This window comes from Meles meles, chromosome 10 (assembly GCF_922984935.1).
Source record: "Meles meles chromosome 10, mMelMel3.1 paternal haplotype, whole genome shotgun sequence".
Taxonomy (NCBI): Eukaryota; Metazoa; Chordata; class Mammalia; order Carnivora; family Mustelidae; genus Meles; species Meles meles.
Window position 1 is genome coordinate 41,931,195 of NC_060075.1, and position 16,061 is coordinate 41,947,255.

Sequence of the window (16,061 nt, forward strand, 5' to 3'; positions counted from 1 at the left end):
CTCTTTGGTTAGGTTTATTCCCAGGTATCTTATGGTTCTTGTTGCTATAGTAAATGGAATCGATTCTCTAATTTCCCTTTCTGTATTTTCATTGTTAGTGTATAAGAAAGCCACTGATTTCTGTACATTGACTTTGTATCCTGCCACGTTACTGAATTGCTGTATGAGTTCTAGAAGTTTGGGGGTGGAGTCTTTGGGGTTTTCCATATAAAGAATCATGTCATCTGCAAAGAGAGAGAGTTTGACTTCTTCCTTGCCAATTTGGATACCTTTTATTTCTCTTTGTTGTCTGATTGCCGTTGCTAGGACTTCTAATACTATGTTGAATAAGAGTGGTGAGAGTGGGCATCCTTGTCGTGTTCCTGATCTCAACGGGAAGGCTGCAAGCTTTTTCCCATTGAGGATGATATTTGCTGTGGGTCTTTCATAGATAGATTTTATGAAGTTCAGGAATGTTCCCTCTATCCCTATACCTTGAAGCGTTTTCATCAGGAACGGATGCTGGATTTTGTCAAATGCTATTTCTGCATCAATTGAGAGGACCATGTGGCTCTTCTCTCTTCTCTTAGTGATTTGTTCTATCACACTGATTGATTTGCGAATGTTGAACCATCCTTGTAACCCAGGATGAATCCCACCTGGTCATGGTGGATAATCTTTTTAATGTGTTGCTGGAGAGACATGAAAAAATGTTCATCATCACTAGCCATCAGAGAGATTCAAATTAAAACCACATTGAGATATCACCTTTCACCAGTTAGAATGGCCAAAATTAGCAAGACAGGAAACAACGTGTGTTGGAGAGGTTGTGGAGAAAGGGGAACCCTCTTACACTGTTGGTGGGAATGCAAGTTGGTGCAGCCACTTTGGAGAACAGTGTGGAGATTCCTCAAGAAATTAAAAATAGAGCTTCCCTATGACCCTGCAATTGCACTGCTGGGTATTTACCCCAAAGATACAGATGTAGTGAAAAGAAGGGCCATCTGTACCCCAATGTTTATTGCAGCAATGGCCACGGTCGCCAAACTGTGGAAAGAACCAAGATGCCCTTCAACGGACGAATGGATAAGGAAGATGTGGTCCATATACACGATGGAGTATTATGCCTCCATCAGAAAGGATGATACCCAACTTTTGTAGCAACGTGGACAGGACTGGAAGAGATTATGCTGAACAAAATAAGTCAAGCAGAGAGAGTCAAGTATCATATGGTTTCACTTATTTGTGGAGCATAACAAAAAGCATAGAAGACATGGGGAGATGGAGAGGAGAAGGGAGTTGTGGGAAATTGGAAGGGGAGGTGAACCATGAGAGACTATGGACTCTGAAAAACAACCTGAGGGTTTTGAAGGGGCGGGGGGTGGGAGGTTGGGGAAGCAGGTGGTGGGTAATAGGGAGGGCATGTATTGCATGGAGCACTGGGTATGGTGCAAAAACAATGAATACTGTTACGCTGAAAATAAATTAAAAAAAAATACTCTGGAAAAAAATACTCTGGAAGAGTTAATAAAGTTTCCCACTTTATAAACCCATGTTTGTCCCTAGAAGGTAACCATATCTTTTTTAACCGGGACCAGAAATGGCACTAGAATAACATTGTCTTGGGTGAAATTGATAGGCTTTTAAGGCAGAGACAGTCATTCTTTACTCTCACAATAGACCTTTTCTAGGCCGCTTTTGTGTGACAGGCACACATTAGGGGGGAATGATAAAAGGCAATGGTAAACACAATTTGAGTTGTTATACCTGTACCAAAAGCTGGCCTATGTACTTATCATACAGCATTTAAAGTCCTTCCACACAATTGCAAGCTTATTCTGTTATCCTAATTTTACAGGTGGGAAATCAAAATCCAAACAAGTTGCTGGTTGTAGAGTTGTTTATTTGATAATGTTTGTAAAGTTCCTATTTAAACATCTCAGGAAGTTTTGAACAATGAGATAAATGACAGGGCGATATAGCCTTCTAGATGTGCAAAGTCAGTTGAAAAGGAAACAGAATATACTGCCTAAAAATAAACCCAGGTGCATTGGAGACTCTTGTTTTTGATAAAAACAGCATTTCAAATCAGTGGTACAACACTGGCTTATTCAATAAATGGATGGGACTAAAGACTAGCCATTTGGAAATAAAATTTAAGCTAAACGTTTATCTATTTCTTATGGCAAAATAAATCCCAAATAAGTTAAAGGTTGAATCATTAAAAATGATACCTTAAAAGAAGAAAAATCTGAGCAATTTTCATTGTAATTTGTGATACAGAAGCCGTAAAGGGAGATACGAATACATCTGACTGATAAAAAACCTGCTGTACACAAAGTCAAAAAAATAGTAAATGGGGAGAATATTTTTGTAATATGCCACACAAAGAATTATTTTTCCACAATTCAAAGAGCTTTTATAAAATCAAAAAGAAAGGAAAAATGAGCAAAGGTCACAAACAATTAGTTAACAGAGAAAGAAGATCAAAGGACCAAAAATGTAAGGGGGAAATACCAATCTTCTTCTCATAACAAAAAGATTGAAAATTAAATGAGAGGCCAACTATCTCTTATGTATTTTGCCTCCGCAAAACTCTTTGAAGGTCATTAGACAAGAAATTATTGAAGAAACAGGAAGGTTGTAAATATCAGAGACTACTACATTAAATTGCTCCGTGAAGACTTGAAGGCTTAAAACGCAAACAGAACTGAGGAAAGCATTAAGCCCCGTACTCAGATATACAGACTACTGTTCAGTCTTTTCTCTGGGCATTTTGAAGTATCTTGACAGAAATACCATCCTCTATTTTGGTGTAAGCCCGTATTTGGAATCTTAGAGAATTTATCTATTTAGACTTGTTTAAAGACAAATTTGGAGGTCATTAAACTCATAAGATCTTTAAAAGCTTCAAAATACAGCAGTAATGATGCAAATTTAAGTTACCCTTTCTGCTAAGTAGAAGAAATCAAATGATTCCAAGAAAGGTACTTATATGGTATTCAAGATTTAAAAATGTTTCTTGCCTACTTTAGAAAAGTTTTTAAAAAATAACTATTTTTTTCTTGATAATATGCTCTTTTCTTTCCTTAGCTCAGGAAAAGCTAATGACTCTAGTGAATTTGAGCAGTTCAAAAAGATACTTCAAATTCTGACTTAAAATAATTTTTTTTTCATTTATTTATTTGACACAGAGAGACACAGCAAGAGAGGGAACACAAGCGGGGGTAGTGGGAGAGGGAGAAGCTGGCTCCTCACCGAGCAAGGAGCCTAATATGGGACTCAATCCCAGGACCCTGGAATCATTACCTGAGCCTAAGGCAGACGCTTAATCATCTGAGCCAGCCAGGCTTCCCTAAAGTTTTAATCAATGGTCTCCCAATATCCACTCTTGGCCCTTGCCTTCACCTAAATAGTCACCCACATCAGAACTCAGTTCTGAAGTCATTTCCTCAAAGAAGCTTTTCCTGGAGCCCAAACTTCCTTGCCTTTCATCAGACCCCTTCCTTCCAGAACGTATTACAATTATAATTAACAATTGCACAATAAGCTAAATAATTATACAATTATTATTTAACATCTGCTCCTTCTGTTAAGGTATAAATTCCATGGCAACAGATAACCCAGCTGTTGTATCCCCCAGGCACATGCTGTTATATGTGATCTCCCCAGAGCCCAGCACAATTCACTGCACTTATTAATCCCTCAATAAATATTTGTTGAATGAACAGTGGACCCAAAGAGGTCCACATCTAATCTCCAGAACCTGTGAATGTTACCTTATATGGAAAAGGGACTTTGCAGGGAATCTGTAGATGGGGAGACTCTCCTGGATCATCTGGATGAGCCCCACGTAATCCAAAGGGTCCTTATAAGGGAGAGGCAAGAGGATCAGAATGTGAGAAGACGATATGGCAACAGAGATGGACCAAGGAGTGGGTACAGCCATGAGACACTAAAGAGGCAAGAAATGGATTCCCCCTGGGACTACAACTGTTAGCCCAGCTGACACCTGGTTTTAGCCTCCTAAGACTCATTTTATTTTATTTTATTTTATTTTTAAGATTTTATTTATTTATTTGACAGAGAGAGAGAGATCACAAGTAGGCAGAGAGGCAGGCAGAGAGAGAGGAGGAAGCAGGCTCCCCGCTGAGCAGAGAGCCCGATGCGGGGCTCGATCCCAGGACCCTGAGATCATGACCTGAGCTGAAGGCAGCGGCTTAATCCACTGAACCACCCAGGCGCCCCCTAAGACTCATTTTAGACTTCCGACCTCCTCCGGAACTGTGACATAACAAATTGGTGTTGTTTGAAGCCACTATGTTTGTGGTAATCTGTTACAGCCACAATTGGAAACTAACACAGGTTAATTGTGAAACGTTGGACAAGACTGATATAGCAACCTGAATGCAAATGGAATAATAGATCATAACAACAGTGACAAAAATAGAACATTATGCTGCAAAACAGTTGGTCTAAACAACCCAATGACCAAACCACACTTACCATCTAACTAACCCACTCATTTGCCAGAAATCATGTGTTTAAAAAGTAGGACAATAACCTGTAATAAGAACAGCCCATAGAGTCTAGCACTAGAGAACTTCTGTGCACGCACAGACTCTAGGGAAGAAACAGTCAGAATATAATTGAAGAATGTTGGTTGTGAAGCCTTGGAGAATTCCAGCACTGGCTCTTGGACTTCTCATCTCTAAAGCAGGATTAAGAACTGTTAATCCCCCCCACCCCTCTGCTGTCAGTATAACGTGAAGTGCTACAGCATATACAATGCCTGGTACAGACCTGGAAGCATCAAAGAACCCTAGATGTGTGCAGTGACGGTGGGAAACTTGGTGGATGACAATGTCAGAAGAGCAGAATGGGAGTAGTGCTGTTTAAAACAATGCTTTTTAAAAAGATGCTGTCTGGGGCAAAGGATAAGGATAGTACGATTAAATATATTAATGATACTAATAGCTCTACAATGCAGAAGTAGCCCAGGAGAAGGAAAGAAGAAAATGTAGCTAATGGTAAAATACCTATGAAGAAGAGCTATTCAGTGATAAAAGGGAATCCATTTGAAGATAATGGCTTTTTTCTTTCATATTTCTGTCCCCCCACTTCCTCCCTCCCTCCCTTCCTTCGTGTCTCTGGAAGAAGAAGATGGCATGAACTGACTTCATTTTTTCTACACAGCTAAGAGTCCTAAATGCCCTTTAGAGCTGGGCCTTGTTTGAACATGGAAATCAAACTGGGCTTTGGTAGACCTCATCCTACGTATTGGAAAATCACCACTGTAGGATACAGTGGAATATAGATACAATAATAGATGAGCAGATCCCGCCCAAAGGCCCGACATGCCAGGATTTCATAAAATCTTACAAGTAGAGGCACTTCCCGACTCTGTCTTTCTACTTAATAGAAGTCGCCTCAAAGGGCTTTTCCTCCTTTCTCTTGGCTCTTCTAATCTGCCTTACATTAGAGATATCCTGTGCTTACTGCCTCCAGTGGTCAAGTCCCTGGAGATAGCGTCTCTCAAGTCTTGCTCCGTTTGTGAATCAACTTATACCATTAAGTATGGGGGTGTGGGGGAAAAAAACCTGTCCTAATAAACTTCTAGAAAAGATCCAAGTAGATCAGTGAATCCCCCCACCCTCAAACCCTCCCGTGTACGTGCCTGCTCTTCGACAATAAAAATCTCACATCTAAAATCATCATTTCACTTCCCAAGGGGCTTTCTCCTTTGTGGGTACCTGTCACTGTTGTCAGGAGTGTGAAGTGAACAAAAGGCACTTTCTGTAATTTTTAAATCTACCTGCTGCTATAATTGATAGTAGAGAATGCAATTGTTAAAAATTGTTCACCGTAGAAACTTGTGCCTAAAAATACTATTTCTCTTTACTTCCTTCACTCCTGAGTGTACCAGGATTTAATTATTTAACATCACAAAACCTGAGAAGGCCCAGTTAATGAATGTGTCTTGTCCAATTCACCAATACTCCTAAAATGTCGGGAGAAATGATATAGAGTTCTGGAGCATTCCCCCTACACTGTGTTCTTTATGTGTTTCCCCATTGTAGACAATACAGTACACTACGCTTTAGCTGAAAGATTTGAATGTTTGGAAATGCTTTCCTAACTAGTGCTTCTTAACACAAAGTGGCTGAAAGCCTTGAATATGCTAATGTGTGTTAGGGCTCTCTCAGAGGAGCATTTAGTTTGCAGATTTCCCCAACTTCTTCAACTTAAAACAACAGTTTTCTTTTCTAGCACACCTATTAACCTAATCCCAGAGGAAGGTTAAAAGCACAGGTTTTGTGCCCAGGGGTATGAACTGAATCTGGACTGTGTCCCTCACTGGCTCTGTGACTTTGGATTTTAGCCACTCTAAGACTCAGTCTACCTCATCTGTAAAATAGGAATAATGGTACTCATTACTTAACACTGCTACATTGTATTCTAATTACATTTTATTGCCAATCATCTCTCCCAGGTTATAAAACCCTTGATGAGAAGGATCATGTCTCATTCACTATTACATCCCTAATACATAATTTGCCACACAGCATAATCAGTAAGCGTTTGTGGATGAATGAATAGAGTGAATGACAGCCCAACAAAATGACTGACTGAATGACTCTCTTTCTCTCTCATGATCAGTCCTATGCTGGCTACCATGTTTATACTTGCATTTCCACACACAGGTACATGGGTTGTTGGCTTACAGAGCCACATCTCTCTCCCCTGACCCTGTGAGCCTTTGCATGAAACCGCCCCCCCACACATGAATTCCCCTTGAATTCCCTTAAGCCCTGGTGAAACCTTGGGAGTCATATTTTCTCACTTGGTTAAAATTTCAGGCTTACTTTATTCTCGGGAAACAGTGTGGTCGTGGTGGAAAAGGTGTAGGAGTCTAGAGACTTGAGTACTATCCGCTCAGTTTGCTGAGTGGCCCTGCTTACATTATATAACCTCACCGCTTTCCACTCAGGGTGGTTTTGAAAATCATTGAAATACAGCATCCATTTTTGTAGGCTGATGCTGTAATTACAGTAATTTTTCCAGCTATGCATTAGTGACGTAACGATTCAAAACCATCAGTTGTTATTACACTAATGTTGTGTTTACCACATGCAAGGCACTGTGCCAAGGGCTTTCTTGTTCATTACACACACACACACACACACACACACACACACACACACACACACACAGAGTATTATCCCCATTTTGCAGTGGAGGACAGTGAGTCTGGGAGTGCTTAAGTAACTTGCCCAAGGTCCCACAGTTAGTGAATGGCAAAGCTAGGATTTAAACCCGCAAGTGCTCTGGAGTCCAAACTCACTTTAAATAGAAGATGTTGATGGAGACCGTGACCTGGTGATAGGTACAACATTTAAGTACCTTCCATGGAAGATTGGGAGTCACCGAACCTCTCCTCTTGTCCAAAGACTTTGGGCTGGCTCTGGTCTGCATGAGCACTTAAATCATTCTAGGCAGATGTCTTCCGTGAACAACCATGGCTATGTGTTACTATATGCTCTGATGATCAAGCGAAAGGTCTACCTCTCCCCATCTTGTAGCCTGCTGGGACACGGTGCCATATTGTCCTTGGAATTTTCCAAATTCTTGAGTAAAAAATGCACTCTACGTATCCATGGTTCTTGGGACTCTTGAGCTCCCACGCTGAGAGCTTATTTCTCTGTAAGCCTGTGTGGGGCCCTCCTTGGCAAGCCGCTCGTGAGAATGTTAAAGAGACCCTGAAGAGGATTTGAGCCTGGAATAGGAGCCACTCTAACTAGAGGCAGAAAGTAATGAGAAACTGGAAAGGGTCGACCATAGTGAGTTGCAGGATCAAATGAACACTCCAGAACCAAGCCCCTCGTTGTTGATGGAGAATCTGCTTATGCCTCAGATGATTGCTCTGAGTCATAAGCCTCAGTATAGCTTCCGACCAGAAAGGGTTCATATCCAGCTTACCATCTAGCCCCAAATGTTCTCTGCAACCCCTGATTACAGTTGCCCCCTCCATTCTGAAGTCTTAATTTTTTGGAGGATGCAAGAGCGGTCCCCATACTTTGGAAGCGGCGCTGTAAGCACCAGATTGCCAACAGTGAAATGTGACCCAGGAGAGATAGTAATTATCTTCATTTGCTCATGGCTAACAATTTGCCCTTTTGCTTGTCATCACAACAAGCAAAAAAAAATAGCTTTTCCAAGTATCTTTCTTTTAAATTTTTAAAACAATTTTATTTATTTGAGACAGATACAGAGAGTATGAGCACACAGAGAGGCAGCAGGAGAGGGAGAAGCAGGCTCCCCGCTGAGCAAGGAGCCCCACCCGGGGCTCAATCCCAGGACTGGGAGATCATGACCTGAGCCCAAGGCAGATGCTTAACTGACTGAGCCACCCAATTGCCCCTCCAAGTATCTTTGAATCCTTACATCCATTTTCTTTTGGGGGACAGAGATCAGGCCTGGTATCTATATTCTCTTTTTTTATATTGACATTTGTGCACTTGAACTGTGGGAGCAAGTGACGCTCTAGTCAAGCCAGGTCCTGACAATCCTGCCCTCGGCCTTCCAGGGAGGTCGACAGAAGCATCATCACACATGGCACTATGGGGGTCTGCAGGTATTTGGTGCAGCCCTTGTCACTGGGCTTTTGGTTTGTTTGTTTTGCTTGCTTGTCTTTATCCCTCACTACACATCGGTCCCCTCAGAGAACCGAGCTGGATGAAACACAAATTAGCCCCCTCAGGGGGACCCAAGTGGCCTGTCCTACAAGGACCCTGCTGAGGCCTCTTTCTGCCCCTCTTGCTTCTGCTTGCTGTGCTCCTTCCTCATCTGTCTTCTCTGCTACCCGGAAATCCTGGGAGGGCAGGAATGTCTCTTCCCACCAGATCTCCAGGGTTCTCACTGCGTCCCTATGCTGTGATCATGTTTTTGTTTCTTCAGGAAGGAACAGGGCAATATATATTGAGTTCTTTTTCAAAAGCATGCATTGCTGAATTTGTGCTCATTATCGAAAATTTAGAAAATGCAAGAAAGAACCAAAAAGGAAAAAGGTGTCACCTGCAATTATTATGGCATATTTCTCTGCAGGATTTCTTTTCTCTGTGTGTAATATCTGGGAGCCTCTTTTTCTTGATTAACATAATATCCTACAGGTTTTCTCTCTTTTTATTTACATATCAGTTGAGCATCTAGTGTGTAACACGGACAGTTTTAGGCCCTTTGGGTGCTTGAGCTGGGCTTTAGAATGAAAGGGGTATTTCCAAGCAGAGAAGCAGGGGACACGTAATTAAGGTGGAGAGACACCAACATCACGTTATGGTATTACAGAGAATGAGTTTTAGGCTAATGAGAGCAGCCAAAAAGGGCACTGTGACAGAAATTTGCGCCCAGATCTAGTTTCTTATAATGACCCTACCCAAGAGGTTTACTTACCCGAGAGCTTCCAGGATTTGTGAGAATTTCCAGAAGAAACCAAAATTGCATTCACGCATCTAGGTTTTTAAAGGGAGGATTATAATGAATTGTTTTGGGGCTGTTGTCGGCCAATCAGACCGGACACTGGGTGTGGTGTTGGAGCTCAGTCTACAGGGGCCCCTGAGGCTATACCATGACATTGGCCTCTTTGTGGATGGATCATAAGGAAGTCTGGGGGTCCTAGGTAGAGGCTGTATGGCCAGATCCATGATGGGGACACTCAGGGGCTCAGAGACGTGGGTGTTCATCAACTGGCACATTCGTGGCTCAGTATTTTGTGAAACATACACTGTACAGGGGCGTCCTGGTGACCAGACTGACCTGGAGAGCAGCTTCTCTTCTCAAGTTGCTAACATGCATTCTTAGATGCCAGTGGGCCTGCTGCCTCTGACACAAGAGGCTTGGTTTGCCCTCCTTTGAATTTGAGCTGGAGGAGTGTGACGTTGGGCAGAAGCCTGGGAGAGGGTTTCAGAGCCAGCCCGTGGAGGGCAGGCTAGCTCTTGTGGCTACCTTTGTTCTCCTCCTTCCTAAAGCACCTGCTGGAAAGTTGGCTCCAACCCAAGCTCACACCAGCGGTCACTCCTCCACCCATGTTCGCTCTGCATGGCTGAGGTCTTTGGAATAGCACGGTGCTCCATAGTGGAGGGAGGCATCTCCCCAGGGGTGAAGAAAACACAAAGGAGTCAAGCAGGGACACAAGTCCTGAACGTCCATTAGCAGCAGTGACCACATGTCCCAGGAGGCCTCTCCTGCTGTCAGCCAGCTCCAGAATCCCATTCCAGTCCCTGTTCTTTCTACTAAAATGCAAGGGCAATGTTCTCAGTTTCCTGGAGTGAGAACTATGGCACTCTCCCATAATCCCAGCTTCCCTACTGATGTGCTTGAGGGGAAATCCGGAGCTGAAACAGAAATTTTCCAACCAACCCATCAATTACTGAGCTTGGGATTATGGGGGTAGGCCTTGGCCTAGGGCTTTACATGTATGATGTCCTGTCATCCTCCTGGCACCCCTATGAGGTAGACATCACCCCCATACTACAGATGACAAAAATAGGGCTTTCTTACATGTTAAGGAAGTAAATCTGTAGATACTGAAGGCCTCAGTGTTTAACTTGCTGAAGGGCACACAGCTAATACTCAGCAGACCTAGGGTTTGAACCCCCCGTGTGCAAACCATCACCCAGGCTCTCCTAGGTCTTACAAAGAGCAGCACGAGGATGAATGTGCCTAGGTCCAGACAGGTGGGGAGGACAAAAGGTTTGGGAAGCATTGCTGGGAGCAAATTCTCCCATCCCCTTCCCCCAGGGTTACTTTTCTCCCAAACTGCCCACAAGTATACAAATACGGGATTATGTAGCAATAGTCATTGGTTGTAATCACCTACGTCTTTACACGTGGAATGTGAACTAAGAAGATACACCTGGTTGCTGTAGACATGGCTGAAAGAACAGGGGTGTGGAACCAGAAGAGTCTGTGCATGGGAGATGGGGTATTACCTTGTGTGGGAGCAGTCACCACTCAGGTGAGCTTTTGGCCGCCTCGTGCCACGGGGCTTTCAGACACAAGGAGGAGGTATCTAGAGGCCTTCACATAGCAGAGCAGGTGAGAAGGTAGAAATTCAGACTGGGTCTCTGCCAGACCCTGGCTCTGCGATCTTCACCCAGTTTCTTAGCTTTTCTGCATCTCAATTTCCTCATCTATAAAAAGGTCGTATCTCTCAGAGCTGTTGTGAAAATTAAATAAGATCCTGTTTGCAAAGTACTTAGCCTGGCATCTGGCACAGAGTAAATCCCTTAATAAAGAGTTATTAGCATGAAATCGCCTTCTTGCGAATTTTTTTTCACAGTTTTATGGAATCATTTCTTTACTGCAAACTTACAGACTTTAAAATCCCTAACTTCAGAGAAGACCTACAAAGAAGAGATGAGGCGCAAGCTGTAATGTTGTCTAACTTTTTTTTTATAGGAGCCATGGAAATTTACATTAGAGAAGGCGAGACAGATTGTGAAGAAATCCCCCACTCTGGTAAGCAGTGGATGAGAAGAATACCAGCGTTCTGCTGGGTGCCTTCATCTTCCCCTCCCCCTGCTCTTACACCCCTAAGGCCATGGGCTACTCCAGATAAATGCCCACAACACACCTTAGCTGCAGTGAAGTAAGAAACTGAGCCCCCCCCCACCCTTTTTTTTCTCCTCCCTCTCTCCCAACACCAGTGTTTCTCAAACTGGGCAGTACTGACATTAGGGGCTAGTTATTCCCTGGTTGCGGGCATTGTCCTGCCCACTGTAGGGTGTATAGCAACATCCCTGTCCTCTACCCACTAGATGCCCGCAGCCACATCTCCCTTCCCCAGTCGTGACAACCAAGAATGGCTCCTGATTTTGCCAAATGTCCTCTGGTATGCGTAGTCGAGGACTGCTCAACTACTGCCGTATGTGTACTGCTGTATGCGTACTCTCCAGTAGACCATTTTGGAGGAGGATCTATCCTTCTGACCTTCCACTTTCTTTCTTTCTTTTTTTTTTTTTTAAGATTTTATTTATTTATTTGACAGAGATCACAAGTAGGTGAAGAGGCAGGCGGGGGTGGGGGGGGAAGCAGGCTCCCCGCTGAGCAGAGAGCCCAATGTGGGCCTCCATCCCAAGACCCTGGGATCATGACCTGAGCCAAAGGCAGAGGCTTTAACCCACTGAGCCACCCAGGCGCCCCTGACCCTCCACTTTCTAAATATGTGACTTCAAGCTGAGCCTCAGTTTCCCTATCAGCAAGATAGAGACAGTGGTAGTGCTCCTTTGTCAAAGCACGGTTGTGAGGACTAAGAGAACGGATGTGTGTCAAGTGTTGCTGTCATGCCTGGAGCTTCTCTAGCACTCAATCAATACCATGTTTAGTTCAAATCGATTATCATGGAGTCAAGTATTTGACTTAGGCCCTGGATGCAAATGAGCCCCAAATGGATAGGAAGCAGAAAAGTAAACCTTCAAAGAACCAAGTCTCCCTCCATGCTAAAGATCCCGGCAATAAGGAAGCATTCCTCAGAGATGAGAGGGCATGTCCTTCGTCCTCGGTCTCTCCCTCATCACCCTGCCCTCTCCCTCATCACCCTGCTCGTCATTCCTCCTGATGCAGTACATTTAAGGTAATCTTGATTTGGCAGCACAGAAATAAGGAGGAGGAAAAGCCCTCATGGCTCAGCTTGCCAGGCTTAGCAAATAAAAATAGAGGAGACCAGTTAAATTTGAATTTCAGATAAACAATGAATAAATTTTTAGTGTAAGTATGTTCATTGCCATATTTTTTCTGACATCCCCACTCTTGGGGGGCATACGGGTTTTGATGTACAAGTCTGGGATGCAGGGAATGGCATTATTCAGGCATTTCTATGCAATCAGTTAATCAATCACAATGTTGCCAACCATTATTTAATTCTGTGAATAATTAAAGACCAACAGTAGTGAGTTAGCTAATCAGCTGAAGCCATAGAAAGGGAATTGAAACATCATGGGAAACCCTTGACCACCTTCAGAGCTAAACAGAACTGGAGAACAATATGATCCTTCTTTCCTTCTTCTCCACATGCATCTAAAAACTTCTTCTAGGAGCATTGTTAACTCCACCAGTACAAACTGTCTTGGCATTAGCTCAGAAGCTAATTAGGATTTTATGATTTTTCATTTCTGTCATCAGAATGGCAAGCATAATTCATAGGGCCAGATTCCAATAATTCCTAGTGAGAAGCCAAAATCAAAAGAACAAAAAAAACAAACAAACTACCAAGCAATAATACAAAACTCCTCAAAAACCTCCTCCAATTTATGTACGCTCTCGATCAAAGCTATCAAGGAAAAAATAATCAGAAAATGCCAATAAGTGTCTCTTGAGTTACTGCTCAGATGATAACAGCTGCAATTAGTTACGTTGTGATAGCTGGTCTAACAGCAGACCTGGCCGGGATGTAGAAAGACACATACAGTAGGTTGCATATCATTTCAGCACAGCCTATCAGACTGGGGAGAAGTGAAGTATTGTGGAAGGGAATGTTCCAGAAAATATCTGTCTCTCAGTGAGGCCCTGAGAGGCTCCTCATAGATCTAGCAGAAAACTGAGCATCTAAGTTTTAGAGTACCTGAGTTGTGGAATCATTTTGTTGAATTCTCACAAAAACTCATAGAAAATAGTATATTTTTGTTATCAACCCTGTTTTATAGATGAGAGAACTAAGGATCAGGTATGTTAAGTAATACACTCATTCCTCATAGCTAGTAAGGGAGAAACCCATCATTTAAATCCAGATCTAGCTACTTCCAAGTTCCTACCTTCTCCACTATGCCAATAACTCTCAACCTCCTCAGCACTAACTTTCAAGAAGCACCATTCACTTCACATCACAGGCCATGTAGGTTAAAATTATGCAGTGCATGACCTGTACAACTGTACTTGACATCCCTCATCAAAAACCTACCTACTTAATAGAATCATCTTCCCCAGTGCAATTAAAACCAGGTAAAATAATATGTAGCAGGGGTTGAAAAGCACTTCACCATGCAGAAATCCAACTTCATTTTGGCTGTGTATAGAAGAGTAGTTGTTCTCTCCCCTTTGACCTTCTGTTTACCCCAGTCACCACATTTTTTTTTTCTTTATTCAACCCCTGTGTATTGTTCTGTTTTCATTTAACATCCTGGTGCATGGGAAAGCTCAGGATACAAGCAGAAACTGGTTCAAATAGATTGCTAAATGAAGATGCTGCATGGCTCCTGTGCCCAGGGACAGCCCAGACTGAGACTTTCATTTAAATGGGATTACATGCCGCCAGGTGCAATATTTTAAAACCATTGCTGAATCAATAACAGCCCTCATTTTGCCTCTGTCTAGCAAAGTTCAAATTGAAAGGAAAGGGCTGGCAAAATGCAAGGGAGGAGCTCTGCAACATTACTCTGTGTCTGTCTCATTTCTCTTTGCAAGGAAAGGATGAGAGGTTAGTCCTTCCCATGCCATGTGATGAAAAGACCGTGTAATTAAAACCTCTGTCTGGACAGGAGGAGTTCAGGGTGGGGGGAAGGTGGTCCCTGGGCAATCTTCATCATCTGTTATACACACCTTATACCCCATTTCTGCACAATGAATGTCAGAGACAGCGGCAGCCTTCAGTTGAATTCTGACAGTGAACAGCTGTGCAGATATAACATTTAATTCTTTTGTACGTCTTGTGCAGTAATGATAAGGCTGTCCATGTAAATTTTTCTGATGTATTGGTTACATCAGTGTTAAAATCTACCTTGTCGTTAGGTTAATTAGACCGAGGCCTTTAGGTTCAAGTAAATATTCAAAGACAGAGCTCAGACATTCAAATGCAACCCGACTTTGAGCTCTGAGTCTCAGAATGTGTCTGTATTTCCAAACTGCCACCCTTGTTGCCATATAATTTCATGCTGGTGTTTGCTTTACGATGTGTCCGCAGTGCTCGTCTCTCTCAGTTACCAGGTCTCTGGACTCAACCTTCTGAACACCCCTCCTTTGCCTGACCATCTCCCTCCTCCCGCCTCACAGCAGTGGTTCCCAGTCAGTAGCAACTTGATCCTCCCCTCCTCTCCCCTGAGGACATTTGGCAATGTCTAGTGACATTTTGGGGCTGCTTGCGTCTGAATGGCTAGGTGCCAGATACACTGCTAAACATCCCACCAGGCACCGCACAGCCCCACAACAAAGACTTATTCAGCCCAAAATAGCACTCCTGCTGAGATTAGCAACCCCAGGATCAGGTGTCTCTGCCCCAGCTCACCTCCTCCGGGTCACCCTCTCACCCCCAGGATACCTTCCTGAAATACAAATGGGATCCCCCGGCTAACACCTTCAGTAATCACTCCATGGGGGAGAGCACACAGTGCGGCATCCCAGACTGGTCACAGCGCCTCCTTGCCTCTGGGGTTCACCACGTCCTTGTGCTTCGATATCCCCCAGCCAGGGCAAGACATTCGGTGGTCCCCTGAGATGCCACAACTCACACTTCCACCGTCCCTCACAGGGCGCTCCCTCTGCAAAGCCCCAGGCTTCCCCCACTTCAGCAATCACCTCAATAACCTGGAACCTTGATAAAACACAGACTGATTCAACAGGTCTGCTGTAGGGCCCAAAACTCTGCATTTCTGGAAGTTTCCAGGCACATTTTCTGGGTTTGTGATCACATTTTCATCAGTGGTTCTCAAACTTTAGCAACCATCAGAATGACCTAAAGACTCAGAAAACACTGATTCCCGGGACCCATCCCAAGCTTTCCAAGTCAGTAGATCAGGGAGGGTGCACAAATTGTACCTGTAGCAAGTCTGGACCACACTTGGGGTCACAAAGCCTAAAATATCTGTCCCTTCCTGCCAGCATCCTTCCTACGGACTTCTCGCTCATCTCCCGCTTCCTCCCCTGGGTTTCTAGGCAGCTGTGTCAATGCCAGGACCACTGCGGACATCCCAAAGCATGCCAAGAGCTGAGATGCTCACCCCTACACTCCCCTAAGCAGTAAGCTTGATGAGGACAAGGACAGCCTCTTCTGTCTCTGTATCTTGCACGTGGATGGGGCACCAATAAGGATTGCT

General features: G+C 43.6%; 1 protein-coding gene across 2 annotated transcripts in view; it reads left to right on the forward strand.

Moving 5' to 3' along the window:
* The window catches only part of AOAH (acyloxyacyl hydrolase), a 166,102-nt gene that overhangs the window by 47,707 nt on the left and 102,334 nt on the right, over positions 1–16,061 (forward strand). For both annotated transcript variants that reach the window (XM_046021072.1, XM_046021071.1), the window contains exon 6: positions 11,437–11,496. In XM_046021072.1, coding sequence (XP_045877028.1) covers positions 11,437–11,496 — 60 coding nt within the window. The remainder of the gene's footprint in view (positions 1–11,436; positions 11,497–16,061) is intronic.